Source organism: Carcharodon carcharias, chromosome 2 (assembly GCF_017639515.1).
Source record: "Carcharodon carcharias isolate sCarCar2 chromosome 2, sCarCar2.pri, whole genome shotgun sequence".
Classification (NCBI taxonomy): domain Eukaryota; kingdom Metazoa; phylum Chordata; class Chondrichthyes; order Lamniformes; family Lamnidae; genus Carcharodon; species Carcharodon carcharias.
Window position 1 is genome coordinate 57,268,278 of NC_054468.1, and position 14,259 is coordinate 57,282,536.

Below are 14,259 nucleotides of genomic sequence, written 5' to 3' on the forward strand. Positions count from 1 at the left end.
TGTGAAATTTCAGTACCTCTGCATTTAGTCAGAATAAAACTATGGGTCAACATGTTGACTGCAGTTGTTATTCCAGAACCAGCATAATGGCATTGTGCAGCCAGGTCTTTGATTCATCAAGAATTGGACTTAATAAGGACAAATGTTTCAGTTCAGTATTATACCTGCATTTTAGTATTGAAAAATTCAGCACTTAACTGCCACTGTACTAAACAGCATGGCAATCAGAAATTCATATTTTACAAACCACTTTTGTATCGTAACTAATGACAGGTGACAGCACATATAGGTTATTGCACAACTTGTAAATACCCACTTTGACTCATTTTGCCTACATGGCCAAATTCTAATGACTTTTGACTGATATCATTACAGTATAGAACAATATAAGACTTGTGGGCCAGACTGTCGCATGAAGATATTGAAGTCAAGTATGAATGTAAGCAAAGGCTTGGCACATAATTTTTCACTTCATTTTTAAACTACATTCCAGCATTCTTAACCATATTACCTCAGCGTCTTATTATTAAGTATTTTAGTACATTATAAATGTGGAACAATGTTCATTTATTTTATTTAAAGAATGAAGGTGACAGTACAGTAATAGTAATACAAAAATTAATTGCTTAATACATAGACTTTTTCTACAAATGTTCTCTTTGTTATATTCTTTTTTTACTTTAGCTAGTGATGACAAAAATTAGCAGACTGTAAAAATGCAATAACTGCAAAACACACAACTTATGAAAATGAAAAGCTGTTATATGAGGTGATTCATCATTATAGAACTGGTGCATCTATAATGCTTCAAGATCGTGTCCATTTGGATTAATATCTTCAGGATGCATGACTCTGCCCATGAAGAGGATGGTACCTAAATTGGAAGGAGGAGAAAAGTCAGTCTTAGGTCATCTAGTAGATATAGTCATCCAGTTAATATTAAATAATGTATTTCCTTTTAATAATGCAGAGCTCTGAATTAATTCTATGATAGTATTTTAATCCCTGGACTTCAATAAATGTATAAAAAGTATAAAAAGTAACAGTTTGCTCATTTTCACAGTAACTTTCAGCATTTGACAGTTTAGGGCTGTGCATAGTTAATAACAAATATTTTTCTCTAATCTGTAATGCCTACAGTGCAAAATGTGTCATTAAATTTTGCTGTTAGTGCTACTACATTGGTGTTAGGAATTTGTCATACCTGTCCTTCGGTTTCTGATCAGAAAGAAAAATGGATGATCAGCAATGACCTGGGGATTAAGGACCATCATTCTGCTAACAGCAATCATTTCTGCAACAAAAGCACTACAATTTAATTAGTTCATTGGTTTGGCATTACTGTTCTGGACTTGCCAGACTGAAAAGGTGACCTGGTAGAATTATGTACAATAATAAGTAATGAGATGGAAAAGGTTAATCCAAACATATGAATAATGCCCATAGCAACATTTGCTCTGTTTCTTCTAAAAATAAATGAGTGCACAAATAACCATCAATACATCCTTGTCAGCTGCACAATTCTCCTAAGTACCTTGGGACACTATTGAAAATATAGTCAGCTGCACAAACTCATGATTTAAATCGATTTAGATGCTGCTGTAACTGACTATTACGTCCTGCTTACGGGGGGGGTGCAAATGTGTTAAGACTAGGAAAGATTAGAGTTTTAGATGAGCTGCCATTTCTGTAATCAACATTCTCTAGTTCAGACATTTTGTTACAGATGTTGCTGACATTCTCGTGTATGCATCTTAGCCAATATACCCCCCTTTATGTCCTTGGTGCTTAATCGTTGTTAAAAGCTGGTGCCAGTATTTCTCAAAAAGCAAAATGTTAGATGTTGGAAATCTGAAATAAAAATAGAAAATATTGAAAACACAAGTTCTGATGTAGAGTTACACCTAAATGGTTAGTTAAGTCTTTTTCCTTTCTCTGCAGATGTTGCTTTGCTGAGTATTTCACCAAGTTAGTGAATTCCTACTAGTCTGTTGACCATTATCAATCTCTAGATCAATCATGTTTGGGGGCCAGTTACTTCCCTGTTCTTGTCCCTGTTTTGGTTAAATGGTTTACAAGCAAGGATGGGGAAATGCTGACCACAACTGGGGAGATCGCTGAGAGCTGGAGGGAGTATTGTGAGGAACTCCTCAGCCCGGTTGATATGCTCTCTTTACAGGGGGCAACGCCAGGATCCTCCGGTGAGATCGGATCTATTGCTGTTGCTGAGGTCGCTGCAATGGTCAAGGGCCTTCGGAGCAGTGAGGCAGCGGGGGTGGATGAGATTCGTCCGCAGATGTTGAAGGTGCTAGACAATGTTGGGGTGTCGCGGTTAACGCGCCTCTTCAATGTTGCGTGGAAGGCAGGGACATTACCGCTGGATTGGCAAACTGGGGTGGTGGTCCCCATCTTTAAGAAAGGGGACCAGAGGGTGTGTTCCATTTATAGAGGGATCACACTCCTCAGCTTCCCTGGGAAAGCCTATGCCAGAGTCCAGGAGACGAGACTTCATTCATCAGTCAAACTTCAGATTCAGGAGGAACAATTCGGATTCCACCCTGGTCGTGGAACAGTGGGCCAGCTCTTTGCCCTTTCATGGAACTTGAGGGTTTGTGGGAGTTTGCTAATCCGGTCTACCTCTGTTTTGTAGACCTGGAGAAGGCATACGACCGCGTTCCTTGGGATATTTTATGGGAGGTGCTGCAGGAATATGAGGTGCAGGTGCCACTTGTGTATGCTATTAGGTCCCTCTATTCATGGGGTGAGAGTTATGTTCACATTCTCGGCGTTAAGTCAAATCGTACAAGGTGGGCACTGGACTCCGCCAAGGGTGCGTCTCGTCTCCACTCCTGTTTGTGATTTTCCTGGACAGGATATCAAAGCGCAGCCGAGGTATGGAGAGTATTCAGTTTGGGGGCTTGAGGGTGTTTGCAGATGATATTCTGCTTCTTGGCTCATCTGACTGTGATCTCCAGCACACACACACAAACGTTTCGCTGATGAGTGCGACGTGGCTGGGATGTGGATCAGCATCACTAAATCTGAGGTCATGGTTCTCTCCTGGAAAAGAGTGGGTTGCTCTCTTGAGGTGAGGGGGGGAGAGAGAAACAGCTTCCTTTAGTGGAGGAGTTCAAATATCTCAGGATCTTGTTCACGAATGACGGCGGCGGGGGGGGGAGCGTGACATTGACCAGAGGTTTGGTGTGGCGGCTGCAGTTCTGCGGGCGCTCTACCAGTCCATGGTGGTGAAGCAGGAGCTGAGTTTTAGGCCGAAGTTCTCGGTTTACCAGTTATTAATCAATGTCCCCATCCTTACCTATGGTCATGAACTGTAAGTACTGACCAAATGGATAAGAATGTGGGTACAAGCAGTGGAAATGAGGTTTCTCCATAGGGTTGCTGGGCGTACTTTCAGGATCAGAGTAAGGAGGTTGGCAATCCGGGAGAGCCTCAGAATAGAATCGCTGCTCCTCCGGATCGGGGAGGGCCAGGGAATCTGATAAGGATGCCTCCTGTAGACTCCCACTGAAGCTGTACCAGGCACAGTCCAGTGGGCAGAGACCTCGACATCGACACAGGTCACACTGAAGGGAAAAATTTAATTTGTATGTTATTTTTGTTCAATATTTAAATAAAAATCCTTTTCATTGGTTATCACATAATTAGTGATTTCTGGACAAATTTAAGTCATCTTAAAAATACAAGTTTAAAAATATATAATGATATAGCTTCCTTCCTTTGTCTACCTTTTCCATCTGCACATTTTAACCTGGTTGAATGTTTGAACGATTGAATATTTACAATGATAGTATTGCCACTCATTAAAAAGCCAGTAATAGGTGCATTGCCAGTGGGGGTAGGCTGCAGATTGTATCGACGTACAGAAAACTTCATATTTAGAAGAGTTTTACTTTAAACTGAATTAGGATTTAAATATTGTTCAAAAACTGCTATTACGTGTAAGATTTAGAAGTAGAAATTTGTCTCAGGTTGTGACACAAAACAGGCAGTATCAGGCCAGCTGCCCATTATATCCAGTCGCAGATATTCAGTTCCATTAACAGCATTGGAAATAAGTATAAGGCGCTGCCAATCCAATATAACCGCTTTGCACCACTCCTGGAGAAACATTTTTATCTTTTAATGTCTATAAACAAATATGAATATAGAGATTATACGCTGTAAAAGGGGACACAGAACTAATTAAAATGTGGTAAGAAATTAGAATATTTAATATTCCTTGAACCGATGTGTGAGATTCAAAATACTTATCACATTTACTAGAGCACTATACCTGAGGCTGCAGCTGCTTCAGAACCTTCTTCATTCACCTCAATAAAAGATGAATGAATAGCCTTGGAGATACACAAGTCCTTCTTTTCTGTAGCTTGGAAGAGAGAATGCAATATTTCACAAACAAATAAACCACAAACACTGAAGTACACGTGTCATACCGTACCACAACAACACAAAAGCAAAATACTGTGGATGCTGGAAATCTGAAATAAAAACTAAAAAATGTTGGAAATGCTCAGCAGGTCAGGCAGCCTTTGTGGAGTGAAAGAGTTAATGGGCTGAATGTTACATGCCCCCAGAGGGCGAGTTTCTCGTAAGGGGGCATGGGGGTACACATAAAATAGGGCGGGTGCTCATCCCACCAACTACCTACTCACCCACCCACCAGAGGTCTCCCCATAATATGGGGGCCCAGGTGGGCACCAAAATCAGCCACCCTGCCATATTTAAATGGATAATGAAGGATCAATTTAGGCTTGCTATCAAGCCAATTGCCCCTGATAATATGCTGCTCACGCCATTAAAACATTTGATGTGGGCAGCAAGGCGGGAGCAGGAAGTTCAATTTTTTAAATGAAATGTTTAAAGGTCGGGAAGAAGCCGGGGTGTGGGGGTGGGGTGGTGGCGTGTCACTCTTCAGGGACTGCCCTTTGCCAATCGGGGGGTGGCTCCCCTTAGGTTGATCCCCCCCCCCCCCCTTTCCTCCCTACCCACTCCCTCTCTTAAGCCCACCCCAGCCCTCTCCCTAACCTACCCAAACGCTCCTAGCCCAAGACCCTGGACTTACCTGCTCTGGGGATTCATGGCCCTTGATCTTCCTCTTCTCCTGTAGTCCCGGCAGCTGCCACTGATGCCTTTCTGACGCTGCCAGGTCTGATGGAGCTGATCGGCCAGCAGCTCCTGAGGGTGGACTTCCCCCCCCAATGAGGGGCGGAAGTTCCACTCGGCCCTCCTTAGTCTGCTCTGCAGTGCTTTATAGCTGCGGGACAGGTCAGCTTGGAGCATGTCAGCTCCATGCAGATGTGGTTTACAGGTGAGGCATGCCGTCCGCACTCTTCCCACCCCCAATATTATTCAGCCCAGTGTTTTAAGTCATGAAGACCTTTCATCAGAACTGAAGAAAGATGGAAATGTCATAGGTTTTGAGCCAGTGGGGAGAATGCCTACAGCTCCCACTCCTTATTATAATCCCTTATTCCTATCAGCAAGTGTGAATTTGGATATCAGAGAAGAACAGGATCAGGCTTACTGATGCCTGCTGCAGTCAAATACCTACTTAAATTGTCAATTCTCACATTCTAATAATGGTCACTTGGGCAAATTACTGGAGGGTATCTATCAACATTGGGACCATAATCCAGGAAGGAGTCAACATCTTAGAAAACCAGAGAGGAGAGAAAAAAATCCATTTAAGATAAAGTGCTTTTCTTCAACTTTAAGGATCCTCAGGAAGTACTTAGATAAGAAAACTGATATATTTATAGAACAAGACACCCTAAGCAGCAGAGTATTCCCTGCTTTAAGAGGTCTAACAGTACACTCCTGCAGTTGCTTTGCAATCTGTTGCCATTAAGCACCAACTGAAATCTGCTGGCAAACTTTCAGTATGAAACTGGCTGAGGCCTGCAAATGGGTTACTTTCCTCCTTATCAGTTCAAGATGCATGAGTAGGAAACTTACACAATAGAGGAAGCAGGTAAAAAAAAATGAAAAATAGGAAACCATAAAAGTGTTTGGATACGGTTATGCATATTTAATGTCATGTTTAATAAAATGGAGAATGTTAAAGACAATATTGCAAAGTTTTACCTAATAACTTTACTTTGAAGGACAAGAGTCTTAACCAGAAGTAGAACATTTTGATAAAAACAAAAAATTGCGGATGCTGGAAATCCAAAACAAAAACAGAATTACCTGGAAAAACTCAGCAGGTCTGGCAGGATCGGCGGAGAAGAAAAGAGTTGACGTTTCGAGTCCTCATGACCCTTTGACAGAACTAGGCGAATCCCAGGAAGGGGTGAAATATAAGCTGGTTTAAGGTGGTGGGGGGGGGTGGGGTTGGGTGGGGGGAGAGAAGTGGAGGGGGGTGGTGTGGTTGTAGGCAAAAGCAGTGATAGAAGCTGATCATCAAAAGATGTCACAGACAGCAGAACAAAAGAACACATAGGTGTCGAAGTTGGTGATATTATCTAAACAAATGTGCTAATTAAGAATGGATGGTAGGGCACTCAAAGTATAGCTCTAGTGGGGGTGGGGGGGAGCATAAAAGATTTAAAAATATTTTAAAATAATGGAAATAGGTGGGAAAAAGAAAAGTCTATATAATTTATTGGAAAAAAACAAAAGGAAGGGGGAAGAAACAGAAAGGGGGTGGGGATGGAGGGGGGAGGTCAAGACCTAAAGTTGTTGAATTCAATATTCAGTCTGGAAGGCTGTAAAGTGCCTAGTCGGAAGATGAGGTGTTGTTCCTCCAGTTTGCGTTGGGCTTCACTGGAACAATGCAGCAAGACAAGGACAGACATGTGGGCAAGAGAGCAGGGTGGAGTGTTAAAATGGCAAGCGACAGGGAGGTTTGGGTCATTCTTGCGGACAGACCGCAGGTGTTCTGCAAAACGGTCGCCCATTTTTATGTTTGGTCTCTCCAATGTAGAGGAGACCGCATTGGGAGCAACGAATGCAGTAGACTAAGTTGAGGGAAATGCAAGTGAAATGTTGCTTCACTTGAAAGGAGTGTTTGGGCCCTTGGACGGTGAGGAGAGTGGAAGTGAAGGGGCAGGTGTTACATCTTTTGCGTGGGCATGGGGTGGTGCCATAGGTGGGGGTTGGGGATTAGGGGCTGACGGAGGAGTGGACCAGGGTGTCCTGGAGGGAACGATCCCTACGGAATGCCGACAGTGGGGGTGAAGGGACAATGTGTTTGGTAGTGGCATCATGCTGGAGTTGGCGGAAATGGCAGAGGATGATCCTGTGAATGTGGAGGCTGGTGGGGTGATAAGTGAGGACAAGGGGGACCCTATCATGTTTCTGGGAGGGAGGAGAAGGCGTGAGGGCGGATTCGCGGGAGATGGGCCGGACACGGTTGAGGGCCCTGTCAACGACCGTGGGTGGAAAACCTCGGTTAAGGAAGGAGGAGGACATGTCAGAGGAACTGTTCCTTCCCTTCCTTGACCTCGCTGTCTCATTCTCTGGTGATAGACTGTCCACCAATATCCATTACAAGCCTACCGACTCCCACTGCTACCTCGACTACAGTTCCTCACACCCCGCTTCCAGTAAGGACTCCATCCCATTCTCTCAGTTCCTTCGCCTCCGTCGCATCTGTTCCGATGATGCTACCTTCAAAAACAGTTCCTCTGACATGTCCTCCTCCTTCCTTAACCGAGGTTTTCCACCCACGGTCGTTGACAGGGCCCTCAACTGTGTCCGGCCCATCTCCTGCGCATCCGCCCTCACGCCTTCTCCTCCCTCCCAGAAACATGATAGTGTCCCCCTTGTCCTCACTTATAACCCCACCAGCCTCCACATTCAAAGGATCATCCTCCGCCATTTCCGCCAACTCCAGCACGATGCCACCACCGAACATATCTTCCCTTCACCCCCACTGTCGGCATTCCGTAGGGATCGTTCCCTCCGGGACACCCTGGTCCACTCCTCCGTCAGCCCCTACTACCCAACCCCCACCTATGGCACCACCCCATGCCCACGCAAAAGATATAACACCTCCCCCTTCACTTCCACTCTCCTCACCGTCCAAGGGCCCAAACACTCCTTTCAAGTGAAGCAACATTTCACTTGCATTTCCCCCAACTTAGTCTACTGCTTTCGTCGCTCCCAATGCGGTCTCCTCTACATTGGAGAGACCAAACGTAAACTGGGCGACCGCTTTGCAGAACACCTGCGGTCTGTCCGCAAGAATGACCCAAACCTCCCTGTCGCTTGCCATTTTAACACTCCACCCTGCTCTCTTGACCACATGTCTGTCCTTGGCTTGCTGCATTGTTCCAGTGAAGCCCAACGCAAACTGGAGGAACAACACCTCATCTTCCGACTAGGCACTTTACAGCCTTCCAGACTGAATATTAAATTCAACAACTTTAGGTCTTGACCTCCCCCCTCCATCCCCACCCTCTTTCTGTTTCTTCCCCCTTCCTTTTGTTTTTTTCCAATAAATTATATAGATTTTTCTTTTTCCCACCTATTTCCATTATTTTAAAATATTTTTAAATCTTTTATGCTCCCCCCACCCCCACTAGAGCTATACCTTGAGTGCCCTACCATCCATTCTTAATTAGCACATTTGTTTAGATAATATACGTGTTCTTTTGTTCTGCTGTCTGTGACATCTTTTGATGATCAGCTTCTATCACTGCTTTTGCCTACAACCACACCACCCCCCTCCACTTCTCTCCCCCCACCCAACCCCACCCCCCCACCATCTTAAACCAGCTTATATTTCACCCCTTCCTGGGATTCGGCCTAGTTCTGACAAAGGGTCATGAGGACTCGAAATGTCAACTCTTTTCTTCTCCGTAGAACATTTTGTCTTTTTTTAAATTATGATTTAATTACGTAATCAAGGATGTTTAAGAACACATGCACTCTTAGGTTTAAAATATAAAGAACTTCTGAAATCACTATTGGAAAGTATTTTTCCTGGAACTGAATCATCATCCTTCATACATCATACATCACGTACTGTGCATTTACAATATCTACATGTATAGGTATTTTTACAACAATTTATATTGATATAGTGCCTTTAACATAATAAAGCACCCTAAGGCACTTCATAGAAGCATTATACAAAATAATAGCCACGTAAGGAGATATTATGTAAAATGGCTAGAAGTTTAGTCAAAGAGATAGGTTTTAAAGCATGTCTTAAAAGGCGCAAAGGGGTTTAGAGTGGGTATTCCAAAGCTTAGCGCTAAGACAGCTGAAGACTCAGACACCAATGGTGGAGGTGCCCTACCTCCCATTAAAATTGGAGGTGCTCAAGAGGCTGGTATTAGAGAAGTTCAAATATCTCAGAGGGTTGTAGGGCAGCAGGGGATTGCAGAGATAGGGAAGGGCAGACCATGGAGGATTTGAAAGCAAGATTTCAAATTTTAAAATCGAGATGTTGGTTAACTGGGAGCCATTGTAGGTCAGCAAACACAAAGGTGATGGGTGAATGGGACTTGGCAATTTAGGACATGGGCAGCAGAGTTTTGCAGGGCTTTAGAATAGTCAAGTCTGGAGGTAACAAAGGCCTTGATGAATGTTTCAGTAGCAGATGAACTGAGGCAGGGTTGGAGTCAGGCAATGTCACAGAAGTGGAAAAGGTGATCTTTCTGATAGTTAACTGGAGGAAATTTCCGCTCACCTAGGCCTTGATGTTGGATAAGCAGTCTGATGACTTAGAGACAGTGAAGAGTCAAGAGAGATGGTGGTGAAGTAAAGCTGGGTGTCATCAGAATACACATCAAAATCGGTGTGATTTTGGATTATATCACCAAGGGCCAGCATATGGATTCATGATCGGCATCCTTCCATCTACGTATGATGGACATATCAAATCAAATCTGTTGGGGAATGCGATAGCTTCATATGGTGCACTTTTGCTGCTGGCTGAAAAGACAAATCCATGAGAGGCAAGTTCAGCCACAAGTACCACATACAAAGTGGTTATCAGGTGTCATTATGAGTTGTTGTTTATGGTGTTGGCACCTATTGCCAAGCCACTTTAACCACTTTCTTCTGTCATCAGCTAGCGTCTCCCAGGTGCAAGAATCAATGTTTAGGGCCTTCGTGTCACATTTGCAGGCATCCTTCAAGCGGAGCTTTGAGCATCCTACTGGTAGTCTGGTCCAGCAATCAGGCCACATAGAAAATCCTTACATATACAACTGTCTTCCATCCTGTGAACATGCCTGAGCCAGTGATTGCCTTTGCTTGATAAGTGCGAACATACTTGAGAGATTTGGCTTTGAGAGGACTGATGCATTTGTGATTTTATTGTTAGATGAGAAATAGGAGAGGGCCAAGGAAAGATCCCTGTGGGATACCAGAGATAAAGTTATGGGAATGGGAAGAGAAGCCATTGATGGCGATTCTCTGGCCACAACTAATTAGAGGAGAATGGATCAGGCAAGTGCAATCCCATTCAGCTGATGATGGTAGAGAGGCACTGCGAACTGGATGGTGTGATCAACTGTATCAAAGGCTGCAGACAGGTCAAGAAGACGAGCAGGGATAGTATATCTTTGTCACAGTCACATGGGTTTACAAAATGTTTTTTTAAATGGCTGAGGAATAATTCAGTAATTCAGGTAAGGGATGCACAAAACCAGAATTCAAGCAAGATGTGTGGTTAAAAAGCACAAAATGCTTTAAAGGTTTCAGTTTTGTGCTATTTACTATTTCTCTGTATATACTTGTGTGATGAAATGCAACAGTCCAGATCAAGACAGACAAAAAATATTCAATGTGTAAATATGCATCACACTAATCTAAGCCCATTTTTTGTTAGTTAAATTCATTGGCCTGGAATTTGCTGAAAACTAATGGCACATTTAAAGTGTATGCCAATCTGATAGCCCAGAAATTCTAGGAAATTATGCCATGACTTATGCCCCTTAGAGGTACCACGCCATAGGTTTCCGTGACTCTAGTCCCTCTCCAGAGATATAATTGCTCTGCCATCAATCAAAATTAATACCAATTGCAAAGTTGCTGAATTGACACCATTTTGATTGCTGGTGGTTTATAGAATGATGTTTGAGAGCTTAGAATTTTTAAAATGTTCAGTGAGTTGACTACACAAAAGATAACGATTTAATATATCATGATCCTATGCGTATGTGCCAATCTATTTCATTGTCTGTAAAATTATTAAGAGGACAATTGGTGCTTTTTACTTCCTGGTTTGCTGTCTGCTTGGCTGCTTAGTTTGCTTGATGACATCACTGTTGTTGGACACCAGAGATCCTCGATAGCCAATGCCAGAATGAAATTAACATTGGAAAAGGTGAAACCCATGTGTCAGAGATTGTTGGGTCTTTGTGGACAGCTTCCTTTGAGGTCAATGGCAAATGCCATCACTCCACAACTAACTGCAGATTCCAGGTACATATTAGTGATGGAGAATACTTACTGTCAAAACATTTATTTTACTAAATAACCATCTTTAGAAAATTGTAAATAAATATCTGGAGTGAAGGACTGTGAAATAGACTGATTGTAACTTTAACGGAAACATTAAATACTCTCTTGTTGCAGTTTGCATCCAGACCCAGCACCTTGGATCTATACAAGACATTGCCTTTGCCACATCTGACACACCACTATACACACACCCTAATAGCACTATGGATGTGCCTACACCACATGGACTGCAGCGGTTCAAGAAGGCAGCTCACCACCACCTCCTCAATGGCAACTAGGGATGGGCAATAAATGCTGGCCCAGCCAGTGAAGCCCACATCCCGTGAATGAATGAATAAAAAAAACTATAATCACTGCAGTGTATTCTAATCAGTTCTCTAGCATATTGTGATGCAGATTCGGCAACTCAGGGAACACAACAGTCTAACTCAGGGATTACAAAATAAATGGGAATATACTTAGAGGGATAGATGAAGTGAGAGATCTTGGCATACAAGTACACAGGTCCCTGAAGGCAGCAGTTCAAGTAGACAAGGTTGTAAAGAAGGCATATGGAATGCTCTCCTTCACTGGCAGAGGTATAGAATATATAAGTAAGGCTATAATGTTGGAATTGTATAAAACACTGGTGAGGCCACAACTGGAGAGAGTGCAGAGGAGGTTTACAAGAATGTTGCCAGGGTTAGAAAAGTGTAGCTACGAGGAGAGATTGGATAGGTTGGGATTATTTTCTCTGGAACAAAGAAGGCTGAGAAGTGACTTGATTGAGGTGTATGAAATTATATGGGGAATAGATAGAGTGGACAAGATAAAATTACAGAATTCTAGAACCAGGGTACGTAGATTCAAGATAAGTGGCAGAAGGTGTAGGGGGACATGAGGAAGAACTTTTTTATGCGGAGGGCAGTGGTTGTCTGGAATTTGCTGCCCAAGTTGGTGGTGGAGGCAGAAACTTTAAGCACTTTTAAAAAGTACCTGGATCTGCACCTAAAGCGCTGTAAGCTGCAGGGCTATGGGCTGGGTGCAGGAAGGTGGGATTAGAAAGGGCACCTGGGTGTCCTCAGGCTGCCATGGACAAGATAGGCCGAATGGCCTCCTTCTGTGCTGTAACCTTTCTATGGTTCTTACCAATATCATTGCTGCTTCCAAAAACAGCCAACTCTTCAGAATAGCTCATTATTTGCACCTTTTAAAAAAAATTCCAAATATCACACACCAATTTAGGTGCTTGCTTCCAGAGATTTACTCAAATAGAAGGCTTGGCACTGGAGTACTGCTGTGCCAATTTCAGTGCAACAGCAAAGACAATATGGCCCAGGAAAGAGTCGCCCTCTCCCTTTTCAGGTTAATAGACATAGAATAAGTAATTTCCATGTATGCATCTAGGCGAAACAAATCTTGATCACCGGGTGCTTCGATTTCCTCTTTAACTTGGGAAGTGACTTTTGTGTGTGCATGAGTAAAGCGTGCCACAGTGTATATTTGCTGTGGGGCAGCAGTCAGAGTATAACTGGCTGAACAGAGCAGCATAGTTTAATAATAACTTATCACTCACACAAGAGCAATGTGCATATTAGTTGGTATTATAGTTAACCTGCAGTTAAATGTTACTTGAATGTTTGTGTGTGCAATTGCCATCTCCAAGGAAACACTGGGCAGAATTTTACAGCCCCGTTTCAGCGGAGACGGGGAAGGGGCCGTAAAATGTGGCGGGCCGTTATAAATCCCATTGACGACAGCGGGAACGTAAAATCCTGCTGTCGTAAAATTCTGCCCACTGTTTCTGAGTTCTTTCTTACCAGGAGATGCCAATAGACATGATGAAAAGTGGTTTTTGAACAATTTTAGTGATCTGCTTTGCTCTGCCTAAATTTACAACTTCTTCTTGACCAGGCTGTTATTCTACCATATTCCACTATACTACCAGATTATGTCAACTGTCTCCATCTGTATTTTTGAGCCATTGTTCAACCCTCCATTTCAGCAGTCACAGTGCACTGTGCTATCATCTGCAAATCCTACATATTGGAATAAAAAAGGTTCAAAGCTGAGCTAAACAACTACATGAGACAAATACAATTAAATCAAGAAAATTGCTCTGGCTGACTATAAGCAGGAAAGTGAAAGTGTTCCAACCGTAAGGGGGTACACATTTTAGAAGGATACTTGAAGATTAACATTATAATATTTTTCTAGTTTCAACCTTTTGCTTATAAGATGAAAAGTGAAGCTTCTCAAAGATACCAATCTTTATTCCCAAAGTGCCAGAACTAAATAGTACTTGTTATCACTAAACTTTTGGCATTTCTCATGGACAACATGTTTTCCAGGTTCTGAGGATGCTTTGTAAATTCCCTGATGGGGTGAAAAGGAAACTCCTATTAAACTTTCCATGCAAATTTAAATATTGTAGTCTTATACTCCAAGTTATGTAACCACATTATAAACAGTTTACAGTAATAATTATACACATCAGGCAATGGATGCAATACTCAGGTTATTTCACAAATGCAGAAGGCACTGTGACTTGAAGAGTAAAGGTCGATGGTTTGTCATAGGAACTTTACCCAGAAATATTGTGGTGATTACATGTAAAATGGGAAAAACGGCACTGAATATACAAGGAAAAATATCTGACTAATGTTGAACTGCATCAGCAGCAAGCTGAGACAATGATTCATGTTTCTTCTTTAAAATATACTACAGGTTTGGTTGATCATCTGCACTTTGTAACATACTACAAACATGAGCTCATTCGCAATACTGTGTAGGATCATCTGGGTCCACTGCATTAACGAATGCTATGGACAGGGGAAA

The 14,259-nt window shown here is 42.7% G+C and overlaps 1 protein-coding gene across 3 annotated transcripts in view; it reads right to left on the reverse strand.

Annotated features, from left to right (window-relative positions):
• Positions 1 to 550: 550 nt before the first annotated feature.
• serpini1 (serpin peptidase inhibitor, clade I (neuroserpin), member 1) overlaps positions 551 to 14,259 on the reverse strand; it is a 43,781-nt gene continuing 30,072 nt past the window's right edge. For all 3 annotated transcript variants that reach the window (XM_041181626.1, XM_041181618.1, XM_041181635.1), the window contains exons 7-9: positions 4,295 to 4,387; positions 1,205 to 1,294; positions 551 to 874 (exon numbers count right to left, since the gene is read on the reverse strand). In XM_041181626.1, coding sequence (XP_041037560.1) covers positions 798 to 874; positions 1,205 to 1,294; positions 4,295 to 4,387 — 260 coding nt within the window. In that variant the 3' untranslated portion in view covers positions 551 to 797. The remainder of the gene's footprint in view (positions 875 to 1,204; positions 1,295 to 4,294; positions 4,388 to 14,259) is intronic.